The following is a 21,636-nucleotide window of genomic DNA, read 5'->3' on the forward strand; positions in this document are numbered from 1 at the left end:
GGTGCTTACTCTTCCCCCCTCAGGTGACCTCAGCTCATCCCTCTCCTTCCTGCTGACACTGTGCTATCTGGATTTTGCAGAATCTGATAAAAAAAAAAGCACATTTTACACTATAACATTGCTGGTGAGAGCTGAGATAACACTGGCTTCCTATTTTTCATCTTGACTGATTGCATTTAACAGCCTGTCCTGTTATGTATGATTTACTGGTACTTGTAGAAGCACAGGAATTGACTGGGTGAATTTTTTGAATGATGCTTTTGATTTCTTTTATATAGGGGGCCAAGTGGGAACAAGCTGCTCAAATGAATTCCTTATTGCCCCTGTCATTGCACTCAAATTAGGATATTTCTTATGCATGTCATTAAATAATAACCAAGTAGAAATAGGAATCCCATAACACACACCCCTCTAAATCTGTAACAGGGCACAGAAGATATAAAATCCTACAGCCCTCTGATTTCATAGAGAGTTGGGTGGCAGATCCATCCAGGTGGACAGAACTGAGTCTCTGAACATTGCCTTCTGCAGATATTCCCCCATTTTAGAGGAAATTTAAACCAGAAAATTCATATATGTATGCTTCAAGTACTATATATTTTAATCAGCATCTGTGGAAAGAGGAGGCTTACATGAATTTCAGAGCTAGATTAAGGTTGTAGAGTTCCTGATGGAGAGCTGTTTTCACCTATAATTAAACAAAATATGAAGCAATATAGAAATGCTAAATTTTAGTTATGTTATCACCGTACTTCCCAAAGTAGCTAATATATTTAAGTGAAATTAAAAGACCTCTCATTTTCTAGTCAAGTATGTGCATTCTTTTCCCTTTTCTATAAATTGACAGACATGTAAATATAAAAAGGGCTGTGCAATACTGAAACCTAATAAGGTGCATTCTTTTCATAGAGCTGTTAAAAGGCCATCAGTTCATGCCTGCAAAACAATTTGCATGACAACGATCTTCCACTGGTATTGTCCCATGCCAGAATTCTTTTTTGATCATCTGAAGCACAGCATCATCTGCTGATGATCATCACAGCAGAAGATAAAGGAGTCCATTTTCATTAATTAAATATTTTTATTCCCTGTAGAATGTATTTCACAAGGACTTTTAGTGAAATATCAAGAATATAATTGCTCTTGAGCAGTTGTGTCTTTATTTTTTTTAAGTGAAAATTTACAGTTCATGTGGTCTTCTCAAGAAACATCTAATACATGAAAGCTTTCATGTGATTTTTGATGACTATTTTGATTCATTAATATAGGTAGATATTTTCATTTGTGAATAAATTTACTATTGATACATAGATAAAATTATGTATGTCTCTGAAATACAAATGTAATTTTTACATTACCTGATATTGCAATATTTCAAAAATATTATTTATATATAAATTACTGCCATCCTCTTTGTGAAATAATTTCTTCCTTACATAAAATATGCTGTGTGCAATGCACTTAGTGCCTGTGCTCCTCAGCTGTAACTGTGGAGTGCTCTGAGCACTTCAGTTTAGTAAGAGCAATGTCTTGCACAGGAGGTTGGTCAGATGATAAATACATATGCAACATCAAGCGTATAGAAATCACTCTCCAAAGCATACCTAAATAGAAAAGTTTACATTCTGTAGGTGTCTTTATCACATTGGGATCTAGACCCAGTGTTCATATGCTATTGCAAGAGAGGCAAGATTAGAACTGCTAAAAAAAACATTGTCTTCATAATTTTTTTTATTTATTTCAACTTTTGCTCCTATCTAATGCTTAGCATTTTGAGGAACTGTGACACTGTTTTAATAAAAAAAAAAAAAAACAACAAAAAAACCAAAAAACCAAAAAAAGTTATCAAGAATTGGCCATAGATACATGCTGCTAACTTGGCTCATAAAAAATTAAACCAGAACTTTGGGCTATCATAGTTTCTTTTGCTTCTGTCTGTTGTGTATAAAAATTTCCTGAACTTGTCAGCTGCCCCTGTTTAGGAACTGTGTCTGACTGCTTGCATAACACAGGCAGGTAACCCTACTTCCATATTTAGTTTCCTTCCAGAATAAATCAGGCAAGTTTATGACATGGTAATTGCTGAGTTATCCTTTCATCCTTATCTTGACCCATGAGCCTTTTATTGTACTGTCTCCCTCTGTCCAGTTGGTTTGCTGAGTACCTGGTGTCCAGTCAAGGTCAAATCACTGCACCAGATAAATCTGTCTTGAAACCAGGTGACAAGAACTAGCAATTAATAAAGTCTTTGTCTCATATTTTTCACTGACTTTTCCTTCCCAGCTCCATTTCCAATGTGTTATCAAACCAAATGGAACTTATATAAAGATGAAACACTGTTGAGTAAGAGCCAGCTTGGATAAAATTATTAATTTGGAATCTAAACTGTTAGATATAATCTGACCTTGATGGAACTGGTGATTTGAGACATAACTGAATTGAGCAGAAGGAGAGTTTAGGCAATGAAACAATTTGGAAACAAGACAAGTGTTTTCTTTTTTTGCTTTATTTTCTTGCTTCCTTCTGCCTCTCTGAGTGAAATAAACAAAGATTACTTAAACCTAGAGGCCGATATTCTCATCACTGCAAGCATACCTAGCAATTAATTATCTGCTCAATGGAATGCTTTCCTCTCTAAAGCAATGCAATGTTTTCAAAAACTGCTTGTTGAGAACCAACAATATATACAATAAATCTCTGGCATGTGTAGTTAGGGACAGTAAATGCCTTCAATTCTACACATAACTCACAAAATGAGATTATAGCCGTGTTGTTGACTGTGTTCAAAAGAGTCTACAGTAAATGGAGTCCAAATCAGCACACAGCAATGGGCCCAAGGATGGCATGAAAATTAATTAAAAGCAAGCAGTAAAACAGCATCACAGCAAGGTTTCTGCATTTCTTGCCTTAAGGCAGGTGGTGTTTGAAGTTTGGAGCACTTACCAGCGGGTGCTGTGGCAGTTTTTGGTGCTGGCAGTAAGCTCCTGCGTGATGTCACTGTGCTGCTCGATACCTGCGTCGTGCTTTTGCTGCTCCCCTTGGGAGCATCCTTAGAAGGTGCAGATGTCCTAGGGGTGGTCTGCTCTTCATTTCCAAAGCTGGAACCTGCAGGAGACCGGAATTGCACTAATTATAAGTCCATAAAAAATGTATGTGAACTGTGGCATACAGACCAAACTTCTATCAGCAATTATAATCCACAGTGACACGTTCTCCCTGCAACTTGGGATAAGTGACATGGACTTTCTCCAGTATAAACCCTCAGGTAGAAATAAAGAATTCCCAACAACTTGAATGCAAAGTCTTGGCTGCTGTTACAGTCTGATTCCAACAGGAAATTAAGACCTCCTCCTCTTTGTCTACCTCTATGAAGGTCTGTGGCTACAACACTCATAAAGAAACCAAGGAATTCCTAAATATATGGGTGGATGAGTTTATGGTTTTGTCGCTGCTAGAGGAGCCACACCACACATTCACCTTATCACTTGGAAGCTGCTGATGTTCAAAATAGAAGGGAATAGCAGGACTCAGTGGTGCAAAGTTAAAAATTCCCCTGCTCAGGTGGAGATTTCCCACAAAGAGTCCTCAGATCACACTCAGACATTTGAATAATAAGATAAAGAACAAAGAAAAAATTCTGCCTTAACTCTCACATCCACTTCAGTCATGTTCTCATAGCAAATATTAGGTTACAAAGTTTTACAACTTAAATTGACCTCTTTCAAAACTTTAAATGGGTTTGGTGTCGTCCTGCATTTGCCATCTACAGAATAATGACATCCTAGATTCCTTGTAGACATAAGGAAAACAATATTTTCTTAAAATTTGAGAAAGACAAAGTTGGAGTGTTGTTTTTACCTATCTGTCTACAAGGCTTAGGAGGAGTAAAAGATTACAGCAGATCTGGATTTAAACATTTGCAGAAGAATGAGCATTTTGTTGGAAAAAAATAGTGGAGATAGTGCAAGAAATACAAAGAATGTCAGAAAAGGCTGATAATTTTTATTTCAATTGTTTTACAAAGATACAATATAATATTGGTTAGGTAGTGCCTGCAGGAAAATGATAGCAGCATCTCAATAATTAGCACATCCAAGTCTCCAATATTTTTAAGACATAGATTTCTTGAAAGTGTGCAAGTAAAGAAGAGATTTCATTTTTGCCTTTATTACTGAAAATCTACTAGAGAAAAAAAAAAGCAGATTGGAAAAGAAAATCCTCTTTCTAATAAAGGAAGAATATTCCTTTTGGCTCTGAAAAAACAGCTTTAAGTTTTGCTGTTTCTTTGAGGCTGCTTGCATATACATTTTAATTTAAAGTGCATATCTGCAGTATAAATGGACTTCTACAAACATATTTGTCCCTTCCCAAGCCACATTAAAAACTCAAAACAGTGTAGTGTACTCTGCACAGGAACAGAAAGACCTGAAGCATTTGTCACCTTTACACAGCTCTGCACATAACAATCCCTCAGCACATCAGGGAGAGTGCTGAATATCCAAACTGCATGCATTTTTCACCTGTGTAACAAACATTTAAGTTTATGCACTGGATTAACTGTGACAAAACACTGCTGACTTCCATAAAGTCACAACAGCAGAAAATCTGGCCCAACCTAGCCCCGTCTCCTCTGCAGCTGTGCACCAGGGCATCTCTTCTGCCAGGTGCTGGGGGATGCTGCAGCATGTGTGTGCACCTCAGCTGTCTGCACCACACTCCTGAAGCTATTCCTGAAATGGTCTCATATATATGCTTACCCAGTCAGCTTGGGTAGCACCACTTGTAGAAATCTTTTCTCTTTTTTTCAGCTATTTTTTATAAGTTTCCATTGCAGAAGCTCTAACCCTGAAGAGTAAATTATTCTTATTATTTGCAGAGAAACAGAGTTCAAGTGTTTTCAAGTGTTCTTTAATGGAAACCCTTTATTCTCAATTTTAACATTCATTCACTGCCCTACAGTGAGGAGTGAGGGAAGAAGTGTGAGGCTGAGTGGGATCAGGTGCTCCCTACAGAGTTTGGAGAAGACCATGGGGAAGCAGGAATTTCCCTGCAGCTTGTGGGGAGGACCATAGTGGAGCAGATATTCACGCTCCACACTGGCACAGGTGGACATGGCCCAGAGGAAGCAGCATCCATGGAGAGCCCTCACAAAAGCAGGGCCCTGGCAGAAGCTGTGGGCCTGGACATGAGACCGACACTGGAGCAAGTTTATCCTGAGGGACAGCAGCCCTGGGTAAAGACCCATGCAGGAGCAGGAAGAAGTGTGAGATGGAAGAAATGGCAGAGAGGAACTGTAATGGACCAATGCAACGTCCATTCTTCTCCCACTGTGCTGCTCAGTGGGGATATGGGATGGAGGAGGTAGAGGAATTGGGAAGGGAGGAGTGAAGCTGAGACTGGGAAAAAAGCAGTGGGGGAAAACTGTTTTAGTGTTTTGCTTTGTCTTTGTTTCACACCTTTTAATTGTTAACATATTAAATAACTTTTTTCAAGTAATTTTTTTTTTTGCCTGTGACAGCAGGTGGTCTTTGTCTCTACCTGTGGTCTTATTCACATTATTTTCTTTCCTCTCCTGTACAGGAGGTGAGACAGTGAGACAGCAGCAGGTGGGTGCCTGGCAGCCAGCAAAGGTCAACTCACCACAACAGCAATATCAAGACAGCCAGGATTTGCTGAGATAAGGTCAATATTTCTCTTAAGAGACATTGTCTCTCACTTTGCTCTTCACTCACAGATGGAGATTGGAAAGAGACAGTGGGATGCAACAACATAGGCGTGTATAATATGCCCCAAAAAGCAAGTGTTTGCTGCTTCCACAGAAATCACTAGGGCAGCATCTAATTCCCCACGAGCAGAGGTAGGTGAGTTTCATCTTGCTAGATATAGATTCTAGAGCTCATATAGCATTCAAAGAAGAAATTAACTAGGAGAATGCATATTTCTCAGAATCTAGGAGGAAAATAAAGATTTTCATTTACTTCAAGAATCAACTTACAGGAAAATCAGAAAGATTATTCATCAGATGGCCCATCTGTTAGTCTCTCATGCAATAATGCCTCCTACTATAATCTGCAGCAGGTGAATCAGTAGCATCTGCCCATGATACCATCTCTTATTTTTCAGTAAAAGCCTGTACAGAAACACCAGGTGTGCAGTGGGTGAACAGTTTCCAGGTGACCACATCCTTTGCTGTATTGTACCTCTTCCCTCCTACTCCTCCACTTTGGCATTCTGTCTAAACCAGGCGAGACTCTACTTGCCTTTGAAGCACCTGGCAAGTCATTTGGGGGCTGCTACTTAAAAGGCCCTGCATTTTTGCAGACTCTGTGCTCTAGGAGGAGTAGCATTGCTGACTTTGCAGTAGAGTGTTTAACAGGCTATTAAAGATCTGCTGGGGCTGAAGGCCTTCAGCCTCACTTTTATCATCTCCTCACTATGAGCCCCAAGGAATCCTACTCTTCTGCTTCTGAAAAAAAAAAATCGAAAAGAAGAACATTCCTTTGAAGACTTGCAGCTACTTTGGAAAGTCCCAGCTGCAGCCACTCTTCCCCTACACTTGTTTGCCAATAGACACGGAGAAATTAGGGCTGGGAACATATTGTAGGCTGCATGTTCGAAGAAAACCATGACCAAAATTACACTGGCTCCTAGATGTCTTTGAACCACTCTCTCACAGTATCTGTCACCACTGTTTTTACCATCTGGCTGCAGCTCATTTCAGGGGCTGCTCACCCTCAGAAAAGGAAGACTCTTTTGTATGTGTCACTATGAGTTTCTGCCTCTTGCAGGTGTTTCTTTTCTAAAATTATTTTAAAATTTTATAAAAAAGGATAGAAATATATATGATAGTACATATAACTGTAAAACTAGCAGAACATGAATGGGGAGAATTCTGTATTTGATGAGAGATTAATTAGGCCATGTTGTGTGGCAGGTCTTGATCTGAGACGAGACAATTTTAGGAAGGGCTGTGTTCTGGAGCCCCACAGCTACAGATTTCCCTGTCTGCAGTGAAGGGCAATAAAGTCTCCTTTTGTTGGAGAATTTGCTCTCTAGAAAAGCAGCTTGTTTGACAATGCCTATGGGTCTGTGTCTTGCTGACAAACTGCAGAGGAGTTTACAGCATGAGTGTAGCTCCCTGTCCTGTGGGCTGTTATGTGCAGCCTATGACACTCAGAGACATGGAGTGAGTTTCCAGCTCTTCACAGCAGGTCAAGCATTCCTGGTGCTGGCAGGAGGCTTGGAGCTCATAGCTCCTGCCACTGCTGTAATCACACTCAAGACACTAGGAACATGCTGGCATTGTGCATGTTCATGGAAGGACAAACATTTACCCAGGGTTACAGGAAGGCCTTTCCAGTGTAAGGATCCTTGGACACTACTTGACGCCAAGTTAATGACGATGAGATTGTGCCTAGTTGTTGCATCAGTGATCCCACTTAGCAATTCTAAATCACTTCCCACTCACAGAACTGAAGAAGCTTTAAAAAAGGATTTGAGCCACTTTTCATCAAGGAAACAGCAGACAGAGAAGTGAGCAGAAAAACCTGATGATGAATGAGGCTGGAAGGACTATTTTTCACCTGCAAAATACTGGGATGTATTATTCCTCTAGGTTTTACTAGGCTGCACTTTTGTGCCCCACTTTTCAAGCAAAAGTACAAGCATAATGTGAAATTTAAAGTCACTGCCATGGGGAATGATCTAATAAAAAAAGTACCTAAGCATCTGAAAACAATCAGGTGATGCTTAAAACCAAAACCTGCAAGACACACTTTTCACTAACTTGGGACATTTGCCCTTCCTTCAGTTAATGCCCATTCTTTATTCCTGATTGTTACTTGTGAAGTGGTAAGTAAATTTTATAGAATGATTACCAGATATGCAATCTGTCAAACAAGATTTTTTTATTCCACTATTTTAAGAGTTCCTGTTTTGAAGTCCAGTATGGTATATTTCAATATGAGGTTTCACAGTGTAATTTTCAAGAGACACAATTGAACATTCAGCTCCATAGCTCAAGCTGAAACAAAGCTATGGACCAAGAGGTACAGCGTGATCATTAGCCCTGAGGACTAACCATCTTATTAAGATGTTTTGATAGTACATAAGATTACTAGCTGGCTAATTGGTTTTATCTGTTTTTGCAGAGAGACAGTGCCTGGTATTTCCTCAGGCCAAATATTCAAGAGATCAGGCACCAGCTCATGACAGGTTTATTTTCCATCCAGAAAAGAAGATGCTTAAGAATTGATGTCCACACAATGCTTAAGCCTAATTTAGCTCAAAGTCTTTTTTCCCTGTGCTTTTTTTTTTTTTTTTTTTTTTTTTTTTTTTTGGCTCAGACAAAGATGTTTGAACAATAATTCCCTGTAAAATACTTATTTTGTGCCTGATCATATTTTTCAGAAGTATTTACATTAAAAAATGAAATTAATTTGAATTCAGGTTAATAATTCAAGTTAATGATCTCCACCAATAAGGAGCCAAATTTGCAGTTCCTGTCAGCACAGCTTTAGATAGCTTTCAGTCTTTGCACTACCAATGATTACCTCTGAGGCAGCCCTCTCACTGATAGGGAGGGAGTTTTGTGCCCTTTGTGCCAATTAATCCTTGATGATTGATGACTACTGTGATCAGCCATGGCTTTTGTACATTAACATACCTGTAAAAGATTGCTGCATGTCCATCCCTCTCCCCGTGCCCTCCAGCCCTAAAGCCAAGCACCTTTCTCCTGTGTCACTCGCTGTCAGATGGTCTGGGGCCCCTGGACCTGGCTGTGCAGAAAGCTGTTGGGCACCTGAAGGGTGGCAACCCTGCAAGGTTGACCACCACCAGAAGAGCTGCAGAAGCAGCTCTGTGCAGACGCACTGACAGGCTCTTCCTCCACCTCCAGCTGCCCTGACTGCTTCTGCAGTCAAAGGCTGTATCCTGCACTTGCAGCTGATCCAGGCAAGCACAAGACTGAACTGGCACAAAATCATCTTCAGTGCCCTTCATTCATAATAGATAGCAGAAATAAAGCCTTCTGCTGATACACCCCCTTGTATCAATGCTAACTAATTCATTTCACGTCACCAAATAAAATACATATTTTAGAATCCATCTATATGAATTTCTTACTTGAGTGGAGCCATGTGCTGCTCCTTCCTGAAGTGTTACAAGCCTCATTGGGCAAGGTAAAAATTTTACCACAAAGTAAAATCTCTGTATGCGCTACTGGGAATTGCAGACAACTTGCTGACTATGCCTGACTTTGGAATCGCATAACCCATTTTATTTGGATTCTGGTGAGATGTTACACCTCTGTCAGGAAAGATGAGCATTTTATTATGTAATAAAGTCTGTATATTGGTGGTGGCTTTGCCTACCACCAGCGGATTCTACATCTGCTTGTCTAGATGACAGCTTTTGTATGGCTGGCTAATAAAAACCCCACAGGACATGGAGTGAAGACAGAATTGTATTTTGCTGATTAGTTGTAATATTTGTCAGAAGGGATAATACAAGTTTTTTGGACTCATGCCAAAGATACCTGGGTTGCACAGACATTTTAAAATGGGCTGCAGACATCACTGTGTATCTACCTTCTTAGAGAGAAGTCTCCTGGCATTACTTGGAGCTGAGCCATCAAAGGTCATTCATGACCAAATCTTCCCTGCAAACCTTCCTCATTCAGTGTATGACTGATCACAGCAACAAGACACATCCCACGTCAGGAATATGCCACTGAAGTGTCTCTTATGGTACTTGGAGGAGTTGACAAAGTAGAATAATATATTGGGGAAATGTTTGCTTCTCTAACTGAGAAGAGAAAAACATACCTGCTGTAAGCCTCTCCTCTAGACATATGGATTAAGATTTCTAACAGGTCAAATCAGAGTAACCTGATCTTACTCTGCAGTTACTGAAGCCTTCAATTAAGTGTAGCAAGGGCTGGTTCTTAAAACCTGAGATACACTTGAAGGCAAGCACGTACTCATAACGTTTTGGAAGCTCTTCTTGCTCACACAAGTTAAGAACATATTACATATCAGTCAAACATTTAATTTCCTCTAAGATTCATTTTGGGAGAGTAAATAATTAGCTATATCCAAGCAAGAGGTTTTCTGGGATCCTGTGTTCAGTAAATTTACTGAAAATAATTGTAATTGAAGGCTTAATTTGTAAGAAAAATGATATTTGATCCCAGTGAGGGCAACTGAGGCGTTTGTCTTAGGAGCAACAAAATTTTGACTTAGGCTGAATGTTTTAGGCAAAAGACTACTCTCTATACCAATCAAAAAGCCCGTGAAGAAAAACAGGAGCAAGATTTACTTCAGGTGTTGTCTGACACAGTCATGCACTGTCTTACAGAGGAGATGGATGAATACAGGTCCAAAGGCCACTTGTCTCCCTTGCTTCCCAGCAGAGTAGCCCTCTACACCACAAAATTCCCAGGCACTGCAGAGGTCTCAAAGTAACACCAAGCACTGATGGCATTTTCCCAAAGACACATATACGATCCAATGCCCTCAGCTGCCAGAATGACCCGGGGACCACCAGAGGATGGCCAAAAGTTAAACTAACCAGAAAGAAGATACAAATAACATCCATTTTCTACTACCACTAAAACACTAATGGCATGTATCAGCCTACTTAGGGGGAATTTTCCTGCAAAGGAAGATTTTGATGTTCATTGGTAGTCTTTTGGTCTCAGCACCCACACTTCTATAAGCTCCAGTTTTGTAGCATGACTTGTGCTCATGACCATCTGCTTTTATGGCACTGAGCCTGCTTCTGAACTGGCACACCAAATCCTATAGGGCACAGGCACCCATGAAAGACAGAATTAGAAGTGACATCTGCTCTGCAAGAGGTTCCTCCTGCTGGCAAGAAGTGCCAAATTAGGGCCACATGCCTTATTATAAGGAGTGACATCTGTTGGCCCTCATAGCATTTTGTCATCAATAAATGCCTCTTCCCTGTAATCACTGCTTTTAATTTGTTTGAACACTGGCTTGGAGTATTTTGACACTTAAAGGTATATATAATCCTTGGGAAAGTGTTAATGACATTCCAACAGCCATAGTGAATTTCCACCAGCTTTAGCAACCCTTGCTGGTTGCCACAGCTCAGCAGACTAGGAGAGGTTAAGCCATGCTCTAACAATTGTCATTCAATCCTTCTCCTTCCCTGCCAAACCCACAACAACGTGTATGCTATGATTTACACAGAATAATGCTAGATAAAAGAGCTGGTACATGTGTCTGACTTTTTACGTGGCATAATGATGACTTCAGAGCATGTGACACAGTCTAAGGAGTGGAGATGTCATACTGAAACCTCAAGGATGGAAGAGCCTTAGAGAGTCCCCAGTTAGTCACTAATTAATTGCATTTTATGAGCTCAGGCACAGATCCTCAAAGCTGCTTATGAACTTAACTCCTATTTCATTTCACATTCAAATTTAACTCACTGTGCATATTCTTAATCACCATCTCAGCCCTGAAGGAGTTTCAAACCCACAGATGTCTCCATTTCAGAGTATGAAGGATGCAAGCAGCTGAGCAGAACCTCCCATGAATGCTGAACAGTGCTTTGGTTGGAAGAAAAATGAGGTGATTGGCAGCAAATCTGTGCTTTGGAAACAGGCAGGGAGTTTTCTAAGCTGTTCAGAGCAGCCAGTTGCTGTGCTCACATCATGTTCATCCTCTTGGACAACATGCTGTTCAAGAAAAAACAAGTGAACCTGCTTTTCCCAGTTAATTTTCACAAACTCCTGTGTAAGTAATGCACAACACATTACAGTGCACAGCACAGTACAGTGCTGCTCTGGGCTGACTCCTGTCTAGATTTGTGCTTTGTAGCTATTTTGGATGTCATAGAGAAAAAAAACACCAAACCTATAGCAAAATATAAATCTGTAGGAAGTTATTTGTGTAGTCCAGAATTTCAACAGTCAGGAAACATATTTTAGTGGAAATATTTTTTAACACATGCACTGGCTACATTGTATATTTTAAGACTCCAAAAATAAGTTTGACTTGCAGAATTCTGCTGATGAAATGTCTTCCTCAAAAAAACATCTTAACCTGTTCAACCAAACTAAGGTGTTTTTTCTAATAAATATCGTCAGTTATGAGGAGCCTAAGTATAACACTGCAATTCAAAGCCACCAGGAGAGAGACAAGCAAAACAGTCTTCTGTTATAAATGGCATTATCCATGGAGGATAAACATACATTTTTTATGATGTGACCGTTAACATTTTTCTTTATCTCATGTTTACTAAAATCAATGCCTTTAGTATATGATTTTGGGTGAAACTCAGTTATTTTATGATATGGTAAACTTACAACCAGCAGTACTAAATGCTGTGACCTAGTGATCCAGCTAAATCAGTTTTGCAAAGTTTTTTATCTATGATTATATTTCTATGAACTGGAGTAATCTAAACCAATTGACCCATAATATTTTGCAGGGTTCAGATATTTAATTGCATTTATTTCACAAAATGAATGCTCTTTAAAATATATAAAAGTAAAATTTGGTTGAAAACTGCAAGGTTAAATAGATTGGGTAGATTCTTTAAAAATGGCAGTGACATTATAGTATAAGTCATTTAACTTTTCTAGTTGGTAAAGTATTAAAACTTTTGTTCATTTGATCCTTTTACAGGCTTTTTCCCCCTTCATATTTGAATGTATCTGACTGGCAGTAGCAGAATCAAACTGAGTGGCTTCTCTTCATTACAATAAATGCTACTGATAAGAAATAAAATGTCAGACTATTTCTCTGGAGCATGCACAATTGGTTTCCACAGGCGCAGCCAGAGCACCTACCAGAGTACTGTGAAATGCTCCTCAAGTCTTTCCAAAGGCAAGTACTCCCATAGTCTGTGCAGCAAACAGGAGGAACTGGAATTCTGTGACCACTTGGAGATTTATGTGTGATAGGAATTACAGAAACTTGGTGGGAAAATTCCCAGGACTAGGGAACCACAGTGGATGGCTACAAACTCTTTCAGAGTGATATAAAGGGAAGAAGAGGACATGGAGTTGCATTTTCTGTAAAAGAGAAAGTGAGCCATAGAATACTCCAGAGTTTCCAGCTCTGGTCCTATAGATCAAAAACAAAATGGAAAAAAATAGAGGAGTTTTGCTGGGGGACCATGAAGAATATCAAGGGCTCTAGAACTTGCCCTACGAGGAGAGACTGAAGGAGTCAGCTCTTGGCTGCTTTGGAAGGGAAGGCTCAGGGGGGACCCGATCACAGTGTGCCAGTACTTGACGGGCTCCTACAGAGAGGACAGAGGCTCTCACTTCACAAGGAGCCACATGGAGACAACAAGAAGGTACAAGCTGCACTGGGAGAGGTTTCATCTTAACATAAGGAGCAATTTTTTTACACTAAGATTAATCAGTCACTAGCATAACCTCCCCAGCAACATAGTAGAGTCCCCATCACTGAAGTTTTCCAAGATGTGACTGGACAGGGTGCTAGGTAATCTCATCTAGGCTCCCTTGTCCACAGAATGCTGGATGGGATGATCTACAGATTTGCTTCCAACATGAGTTATTCTGTGATTCTATGAAAAGGGAATAATCAACAAAGACCCCCAAATTCCAGTGCCAGGATTAAAGTAAGGACTATACACCACTATTTGGTCAGACAGTTTAAATATAAATTATGGTATTATAATACCAGTCTGATTACTTAGAAAATCTACTCTTCAGAGGGCAAACACAGCCTGGACATCCAGGCATGAAGTTCCCTGTCTCACTGCAGCACCCCAGTGGTCTTAGTACATGCTCTGGCACCAGGGAGCCTTCTCTGAGTGGCTTTTGTGGGCAGGTGCCATGTTTTCCTATGTCATCAGGGTATCATTGAAATGAAACAAGTTATAAAAAGTAATGAATCTGTTCCTGGACTTCTGCATCAGGGTGCAAATTGCTCCCAGGCTGGATCCATGACTGCAACATCCATTTTGGCATGATATAATACTGTGTGGATTGCTCCTGGCCTGGCTGGGACACCTGATAACACTCCTTTATTGGACAAGATTGTGCCTCTCAATCCACTGCTTTTGAGAAGCAAGGTCCTGATGTTACAAAGAGAAATAATTACCTGTACCCTCGCCACTGGTCTTTTTCTTAAACAGGACTTTTCAAGATAAATCCGCTTGCCTATCTCTGGCATGTGGAAATGGAACTGCAGGATTGATGAGAAATACCCAATTAACTTCAGCTCCATATGGATTGTTTGGTATTTAAGACTTGTAATAAAATATTTTAATCATACATTTAATATAAGGGTTATTGAGTAAAGCACAATTTCTTATTTTATACTATTTTAAATCCAAATATTTTTTCAAGACACCTGGAATTATCAACAGGATTGAGAACAGGTTTGTATATGTGGGGAGTGGGTAGGGATGTGTGTAGCATCCCATGTGAATGAATACAAATTATTTTAAAGAGCCACCAGGTACAGTTAGGAGTAAAATCTGTAGCATTTTATACCAACATAAATAATATCCTTTTGTATATCAGGCACATTTAATTAACTTTACATGTATAGTACAAGTGCAGAAATATTAAACCAAAGTGTTGTCTACTGGAAGATTGTAATTCAAGTGATTTCCATAGTACTTCAGTTTTAGGAAAAGGTCTCCAAAGCTCTGAACTCTGGAGGAGGAGTTGGATAACTCTTAGACCTGCTAACAAATGGCAGAGGCCACAGGAGAGTCTAAGTATTAGATCTTCCTTTGAGTTGTGTTGCTGGTTCTGCAGAGTTTCCTTCTCCTCCAAGGCAGCAGAATCTGACAGGACCCTTGGTGCTTTTCTTATATTCCTGAATCCTGAAGGCAAGTGGTTATGTAAAAATCTCAGTTGGTATTGGTGTAAAAGGATTACACTAATATGAATAATAAAATAATTACACCATGCTTCTATTTTTTTACCTCCTTCTTCAGCACTTATAGATAGCCTGGGAGCATCTTCAAGATCTTCCTTTTAAAGAAATATCCTGGGTTTTTCTGAAATGGCATGAGTCGTGATAGCAGACCACACTATTGTGATGACATGGAGGTTAAAGGTGCATTTGCTCTAATGAATGCTTAAAAAGCTCCTCCTTCTCTCAGTTAAACATGAACACATATCTCAGGACACCTGAGTTCTAGTTCCTTACATTTAAACATGAGGGTGGTGGTAGAGATTTACAGCACTGATACTGAAGACAAAGAAGGAGGCTCTTAGAGGAGAAGAGTTTTATTGTTCTGCAGAAAGGCTGATTTTGGATAAAACTGCATGTATATTATTTGTAAACTCCTTAGGATCTGGGAAACAAGACAATGTACCAAACCCATCTGCCTCCTTCCAAATTTCCAAAGTCTCATAGGTGAAGGAGGGAGTGGAAGATAGAGCTGAGGCTCTGTGAAGAAAGGATATTATTCTTTACTGCATCCAAATTAGAAAACAGGGCAAGAACTTATGAAGTACAGCCCTGAAGAGAAAGACTTGGGGGTCCTGGTGGACAAAAACGATTGTCTGAGAGCAAGAAACACTACTAACCCCACAAGACACACATGGAGATAATACTTTATATTACAGACCATATGTTTCCTAAGTGAAACATAGCCATTATTTGAAATTAAGATCCACTCCACCAGAATCCTAGCCTCAAAAACAGTCAGTGGCTTCTCAGTAGCTGGGAAAAAGCAAACAGCTTCATCTTTTATGAGTGGTAACAAATTTTTCTTGTGGTTTTACATGACACAGTTTCATGAACTTCTTTTGGAGTTTGTTTTGTTTATTTTTTTTTCTTGTTTATACAATGAAAAGACAATGGAAAGCCTGAAAAACAATAAGGACATTTTCAGATTAATCAACACACCAGATAGTGCTGGTTTCTCTGGAAGGTTTGTGATTTTGTTCAAATCTATAATGAAATTTTAATTGCTACACACCAGACAGCATTCTAATCCTCTTTGTATTCTCTAAAATTTAGAGGTAAAAAAATGAAGTTTAAAAAAGTGTTCCTGTGAGTTTGGAAATGCAACATATTTTGCTGAACCCCCCCTAAATTAGATAAATTGGTGCCGGTGGTTCCTCAACAGTATTTCACCTTCTTTTGCTTGTTAACAGAATGCTGGGATTTGCAACAAATAAAAAAATTTTTGAGCTTTGGGCAATCTGGAAGCCCATCCTTATTTAACAATGCCAGTATTATTGCCAGCTTCTGCCCATCTACTCATTTTTTCAACAATCTGCTCTGTGACTAGAAGGACTAATGTAATCTGGTCTCTTTTGAATTTTTGTGCTATGTGCTTTATACATCTCCACTGCACTGATGTTGGCAGCACAACCAAGTGCCAGTTATTCCCAGAACAGCACTCCCAGCTCCCCATCAGCTACAACATGAGCCCCTGACTGTGGATCCCCCTTGGGTCTGCAGTTTCAGTGTTTTCCTTCTGAAAAGGCCTCACAAATGACACAGAGAACCCGCATTGCCCTGCCAAGACCTCTAACTGATGTTCAGGCTCTGGTGTTGTGGCAGGTTTTATTCCAGAAGGTCAAAAAAGCTCTGCACCACTGAGGCCACAAGATAGGAATTTTATTAATGGAAAGCACTAATTTGGATCTTTGGTCTTTAGCAAGCTGCTTATTCTATGAAACCTGTGGAATCTGAAGCACCTCCTTCCCTCAAAGTAGTTCAAAATGCAAGAGAAATGGAGAATTAATACAGGACTAATCCCACTGAATTACATAGATTTTATTTATTTGGGAAATCATGAAAAATACTAAATTGAGAGAGAAATCCCAAACATTTGAGTCACTGTGATCACATTTAAAAGTTAAACATTACCTGGAACAACAAGGATGGCTTTTGGGACCTAAGGGAAAGAGGAAAAACCCTTCCTTGTATCTGTCAAAATGACTGCATTGATACTGGAAAGAAAGCATAGATCTGGGCTTCCCGACTGGTAAGCTGTGGGAAGCCTCTCTAATGCTACGCAGACACTCCAATTTGAGCAGGAATACAGTCCTAAATTAGAAAGCTGGACAATAAGTTCAGCTGTCATACATTTGATACTAAAGAACTGTTTTTAAGAAATACATTATTAACTTAAATGCTACATGATTCCTTCAAAGGCTGTGACTCTGAGTGGATTAGTGAAGTGGGGGTGCTTTCAGGCTGTGCTTAATACATGTCTTATTAATTTAAAGCCTTATGATTGCCTTCGATGTGATTATGACCCAAAGTCAGCCTCCATTGTATCTGTCAAAGTTACTCTTTACATGGTAGAACAATCACTTCTGAAAGCCTGACTGTGTTTCAGAAAGTAAATACAAGTCTCTCAGTCAGATTACTTGAGCCTCAAGGCCTGGACTCCCTAGGGGCTCCTTTCAAAAAACCAGGACCACACAGCATCCCACATTACACATAAACAAACACACATTTGCATACGAGCAACCCCTACATGGTTGTGTTTTCTGTTTGCTCCCCAGAAGCAGAAATCCAGTAAGGGATGAGGAAGACCCGTGGACAGGTTCCCCTTCCTGGGCTGTTCCAAAGTTCCAAGCGAATGGAGAGCAGCTGGGTCCCTTGGTATTGGGAAATCACCACTGGGTTTGCAGTGGAGCAAGCCAGTATCCCAGCTGCCTGCAGGTGGGATGGGTTTAGGTGGACACCTACAGCACATGGGGTTTCTGAGCTGCACGGGGGTAGATAATCCCATAAGGACCCTTGTCACCTGGCAAGAGTTGCAGCCACAAGCTGGTTACTGTGGGGTGCAACATGGCCATGGCTTAGCCAAGCAGTGACACAAGCAAAGACTCCCTCATCCTGTCCTTCCCACCACCCAGAGCAGATAAGACAGTGTGCCACTTATTAATTACGTGAATAAATACTACCTGACGATATTTAATACAAACTCAGCATCTGACAACTGCTAACCTTCCAGATTAAAGTGCTCTTTATTTATTGCTCCCCTTTATGTAAACATATAGACTGCTTACACTTCAAGTGGTTTTGCTAATACAACAGCCTATACGAGCTCTTTTATGTACCTAGAATGGGGCCTCCCTAGCAGGGCTTGGAAATAATTCAGAATTTACCTCTGAACAATTAAAATTTGCCTCTGAAAAATTTAGAGACACAGCATGAAACAGAGACAGAAAAGAGTTACAATTACAGAGATATCTGATATCTAGCAACAACTGTGACAACAACAATTCTTTGAAAACTGTGTAGGTGTATCTATGTCATAGTTTTAAATAGGAGCACTCAAAGGTAGCAAACACCTCAGTAAGAAACAAAGCCGAACTGTGAGAGATCTTGAGTTTGTACAGCCCTCAGAAAAATGAGGCTGAAACTGGCTGTGCTTCTTTTTCACCCCTGCAGAATGGGTGCAGAGCAACAACAGATAATTGAATCTCTTTAGAACGTCAAGCCCTGGCTTTGGGGAGGTCACTTGAGAACAAAATATGAGCCCTATTGGCAGACAACACGCACAGTTAACCCAGTTTTCTGCCTTCACTGGTGATCAGCAGCAGAGACTGAGAAAAAAGGAACACAGAGCAAAAGAGAGTGAATCTCCTTCCAGTCTCAAAAGTTCTTTCTGCATGCAGAGCCACAGAGGGCTTTCACTTCTACGGGTTTGTCTAGTCTTTCCTTGTGCCTATGGAATTTTTTTCCACTTACCACAGCAGTGCTGCACTTTAGTCCCTCCCTTTTTTGCTCTGTACCCACATTTTTGCATTTCTCAACATCTTGTCGTTTCAGCGTACAATCAGCGTGCCTCTGATGATGAGGCAAATGCAGGCAATTGTGTTCAACAGAATATGCTGAAAATGGAGGCAGGCTGGCACCTGCACAAGCTCCTCCAGGCAGCTCAGATGCATGAGGAGCATGATGCTGCTCTGTCTGCCACCCTGCCCCTGCTGCCCAGCCCCAGAGCTCACCCTTGTCTGGCCCAACTCCCTCCCCACCTTCCTACTTCCCACCTTTCAGCTGGGAATGTGTTTTCCTGACACTGAAGTCAGCACAAATGAAGCAAGTATGGAGCATGTGCTGGTGCTGGTTCCTCAGAAAGTGAAAAGCCCCCTTTGGAAAACAAATCATTGAGGAATATCCCAAAGGAAAAGCTAAATGGCATCTAGGCATTTCCTAAGATCTCTGACAAAATGTACAGTCAGTTCACACATCATGCAGAAGTATTTGATTTACACAGTCAGCCTCTACTTATATTTTGATCCCCATGCACTCTTTCTTCTCTGAGAAAGATGTTTGGCTCCCAGACAGTTGGAACAAGTCCAATATAAAGACCAAACCTTAATGACCAGGGAAGCCTTTAGATAGAGAGAGGATGGATGGTCTCCCCTGACTTTCTTCTACCGTTTCTCTTCTTCATCTCTCTTGGTATGAAGGCATAATGTGTGTTGTGGAGGGGTGCTGAGTGTACGGGATGAGAAATTTGCTTTCCTCACCAAGCCCTGTTACATACAGACTTCAGTCATGGAGAAGAAAAACAGACCTTTACGTTGGAAATGGCCTGGGAACCAACCGGCCTAAGCAAAACACAGAGCCCAGTTGCAGAGAAATGTATTTCTTGAGATCCCGAGTTCCTTTTGACTCACACACATCGATGCTCACCAGGAATTAAATCCAGGAGTTTTACTGCAAGCCTTTGCCTCGGGAAAAAAAAAAAAAATTTAAAAAATTGTAAAGGCAGTTGAATTTAGGCTCAGCCTCGTATTGCTTTTGATTACATTTCCCCATCGATTTTCCCTTTCCCAGGCACAGAGAGCGTTTGCAAACCGCGGGAGCCCGGGCAGTCCGGGGAGCCGCGGGAGCGATTGGCGGCCGCGGCCGCGGGAGGGCAGCGCCGATCCTGAGCGCAGCCCGAGCCGAGCCCGCCGCGCATCCTCCGGGATCGCCGCTTCCCACGAGCCGCGCCGAGCACAAGGGAAGCATTGACATCTTAGTTTACCTGAGGTGCAGGAGAAAACAAAGGGCTACCTGTTTTCCTGGCTTTACTACTTTCTTCTGCCTGTGTGTTTGTAATTTCATCAAATTAATTATTCATATCATCGGGAAAATATTTAGATGAAAATTCTTCAATCTGCTTACCCTAGATAATGAAATAAGAAAATGATAAACATGGCAAAAATGCTAGAGGATGAACTGTTTCCAGTGAAATTGAATTCAGTGTTTGATGGACTGGGAGTGTTCTACACTGTGAATTCATAATTTTGCAAAGAAAACAGGAGTCAGTCATTGAACTGATATCAGCTGCCAGGTATGAACAATAGGGTTAAAAGAAAATAATTTCTCTGGAAATAAGCCAAAACATATCAATCTGTTCAATCTCTCTGATCCAGCAATCCAGGAAATAATCAGCCTGACTGTGCTAGTTTTGGCTGGGGTAAAGTTAATTTTCTTCGGCTGTGTTTCAGATTTGTGCTGGAAATAGTGTTGATAACACAGGCATGCTTCAGTTGTTGCTGAGCAGCGCTTGCACAGCACCGAGGCTTTTTCTACTTGCATTGCCCGGCCCATGAGTGGGCTGGGGGTGCACAAGGAGCTGGGAGGGGACACAGCCAGGACAGCTGACCCCGATGGACCAAGAGGATGTGCAAGACCACAGGACATCATGCTCAGTACATAAAGCCTCTGAAGGAGGATGGGGGAGAGATTGGAGAGATTAACTTCCCAAGTCACCACTACATGTGATGGGGCCCTGTTCGCCTGGGGATGGCTGAATACCTGCTGGCCCATGGGAAAGCAGTGAAATAATTCCTTGGGTTTTTTTGCTTTGCTTGTATGTGTGTTTTTTTTCTTTCCCTATTAAACTGTCTTTATAACAACCCATGAGTTTTCTCACTTCTACCCTTCTGTTTCTCTCCCCTATCCTGCTGGTGGGAGGGAGTGAGCACCTGCATAGGGCTTCATTTCTGACTAGGGCTCAATCATGGCACGAAGTAGTCCTGGCAAGAACGGAGACCATGGCCCAGTGCAGCACACTGCAGTGAAGGAAAAAGCATGCTGCCATGAGTAAGTGACTGGCTTTTGTTTTTGGAAATCAATACTGTCAAAAATCTACATGTTTCTTAACACTGCTACACAATCATCAAAGCCTCAGACTAGAACAACAACATGTGTAGTGATACCATAAATACAGATGTGACCTCTATACTGTAGTTTGTAGGAAGGGCAGCAGTGCTTGGAGGGAGGTTGTGATGAGGATGCTGGACTTTTCTTCCCCACACATCTGTAACTGCTTCAGTGTTGCCCTTGTCCCTGCACAGGTTAGTTGCCAGGTGACGTTTCCTTTCACTTGTCCCACACCTCAGGAGGATCTCAGCAAAATTCATAACTACCTGAAAGGAGGATCTAGTGAGGTGGGGTCAATCACTTCTGACATGTCTCAAGTTGAAAGGATGAGAGGAAATTACCATAAATTGTGCCACGGGAGGTTCAGATTAAGTATTAGAAAAAAATTTACACTGAAAGAGTAGTTGGGCTCTGGAGCAAGTTATTCAGAAGGCTTATGGAGCCATCATCTCTGGAAGTGTTCAAGAAGCATTTGATGTGGCACTTGGGAATATGTTTTAGGGGTGATTATGCTGGGTTGATGGTTGGACTAGATGAT

At 40.8% G+C, this 21,636-nt stretch overlaps 1 protein-coding gene across 10 annotated transcripts in view; it reads right to left on the reverse strand.

Annotated features, from left to right (window-relative positions):
- MTUS2 (microtubule associated scaffold protein 2) overlaps positions 1 to 21,636 on the reverse strand; it is a 271,445-nt gene that overhangs the window by 60,739 nt on the left and 189,070 nt on the right. For all 10 annotated transcript variants that reach the window (XM_072930341.1, XM_072930338.1, XM_030274713.4 and 7 more), the window contains one exon: positions 2,944 to 3,105. In XM_072930341.1, coding sequence (XP_072786442.1) covers positions 2,944 to 3,105 — 162 coding nt within the window. The remainder of the gene's footprint in view (positions 1 to 2,943; positions 3,106 to 21,636) is intronic.

Source organism: Taeniopygia guttata, chromosome 1, assembly GCF_048771995.1.
Source record: "Taeniopygia guttata chromosome 1, bTaeGut7.mat, whole genome shotgun sequence".
Taxonomy (NCBI): Eukaryota; Metazoa; Chordata; class Aves; order Passeriformes; family Estrildidae; genus Taeniopygia; species Taeniopygia guttata.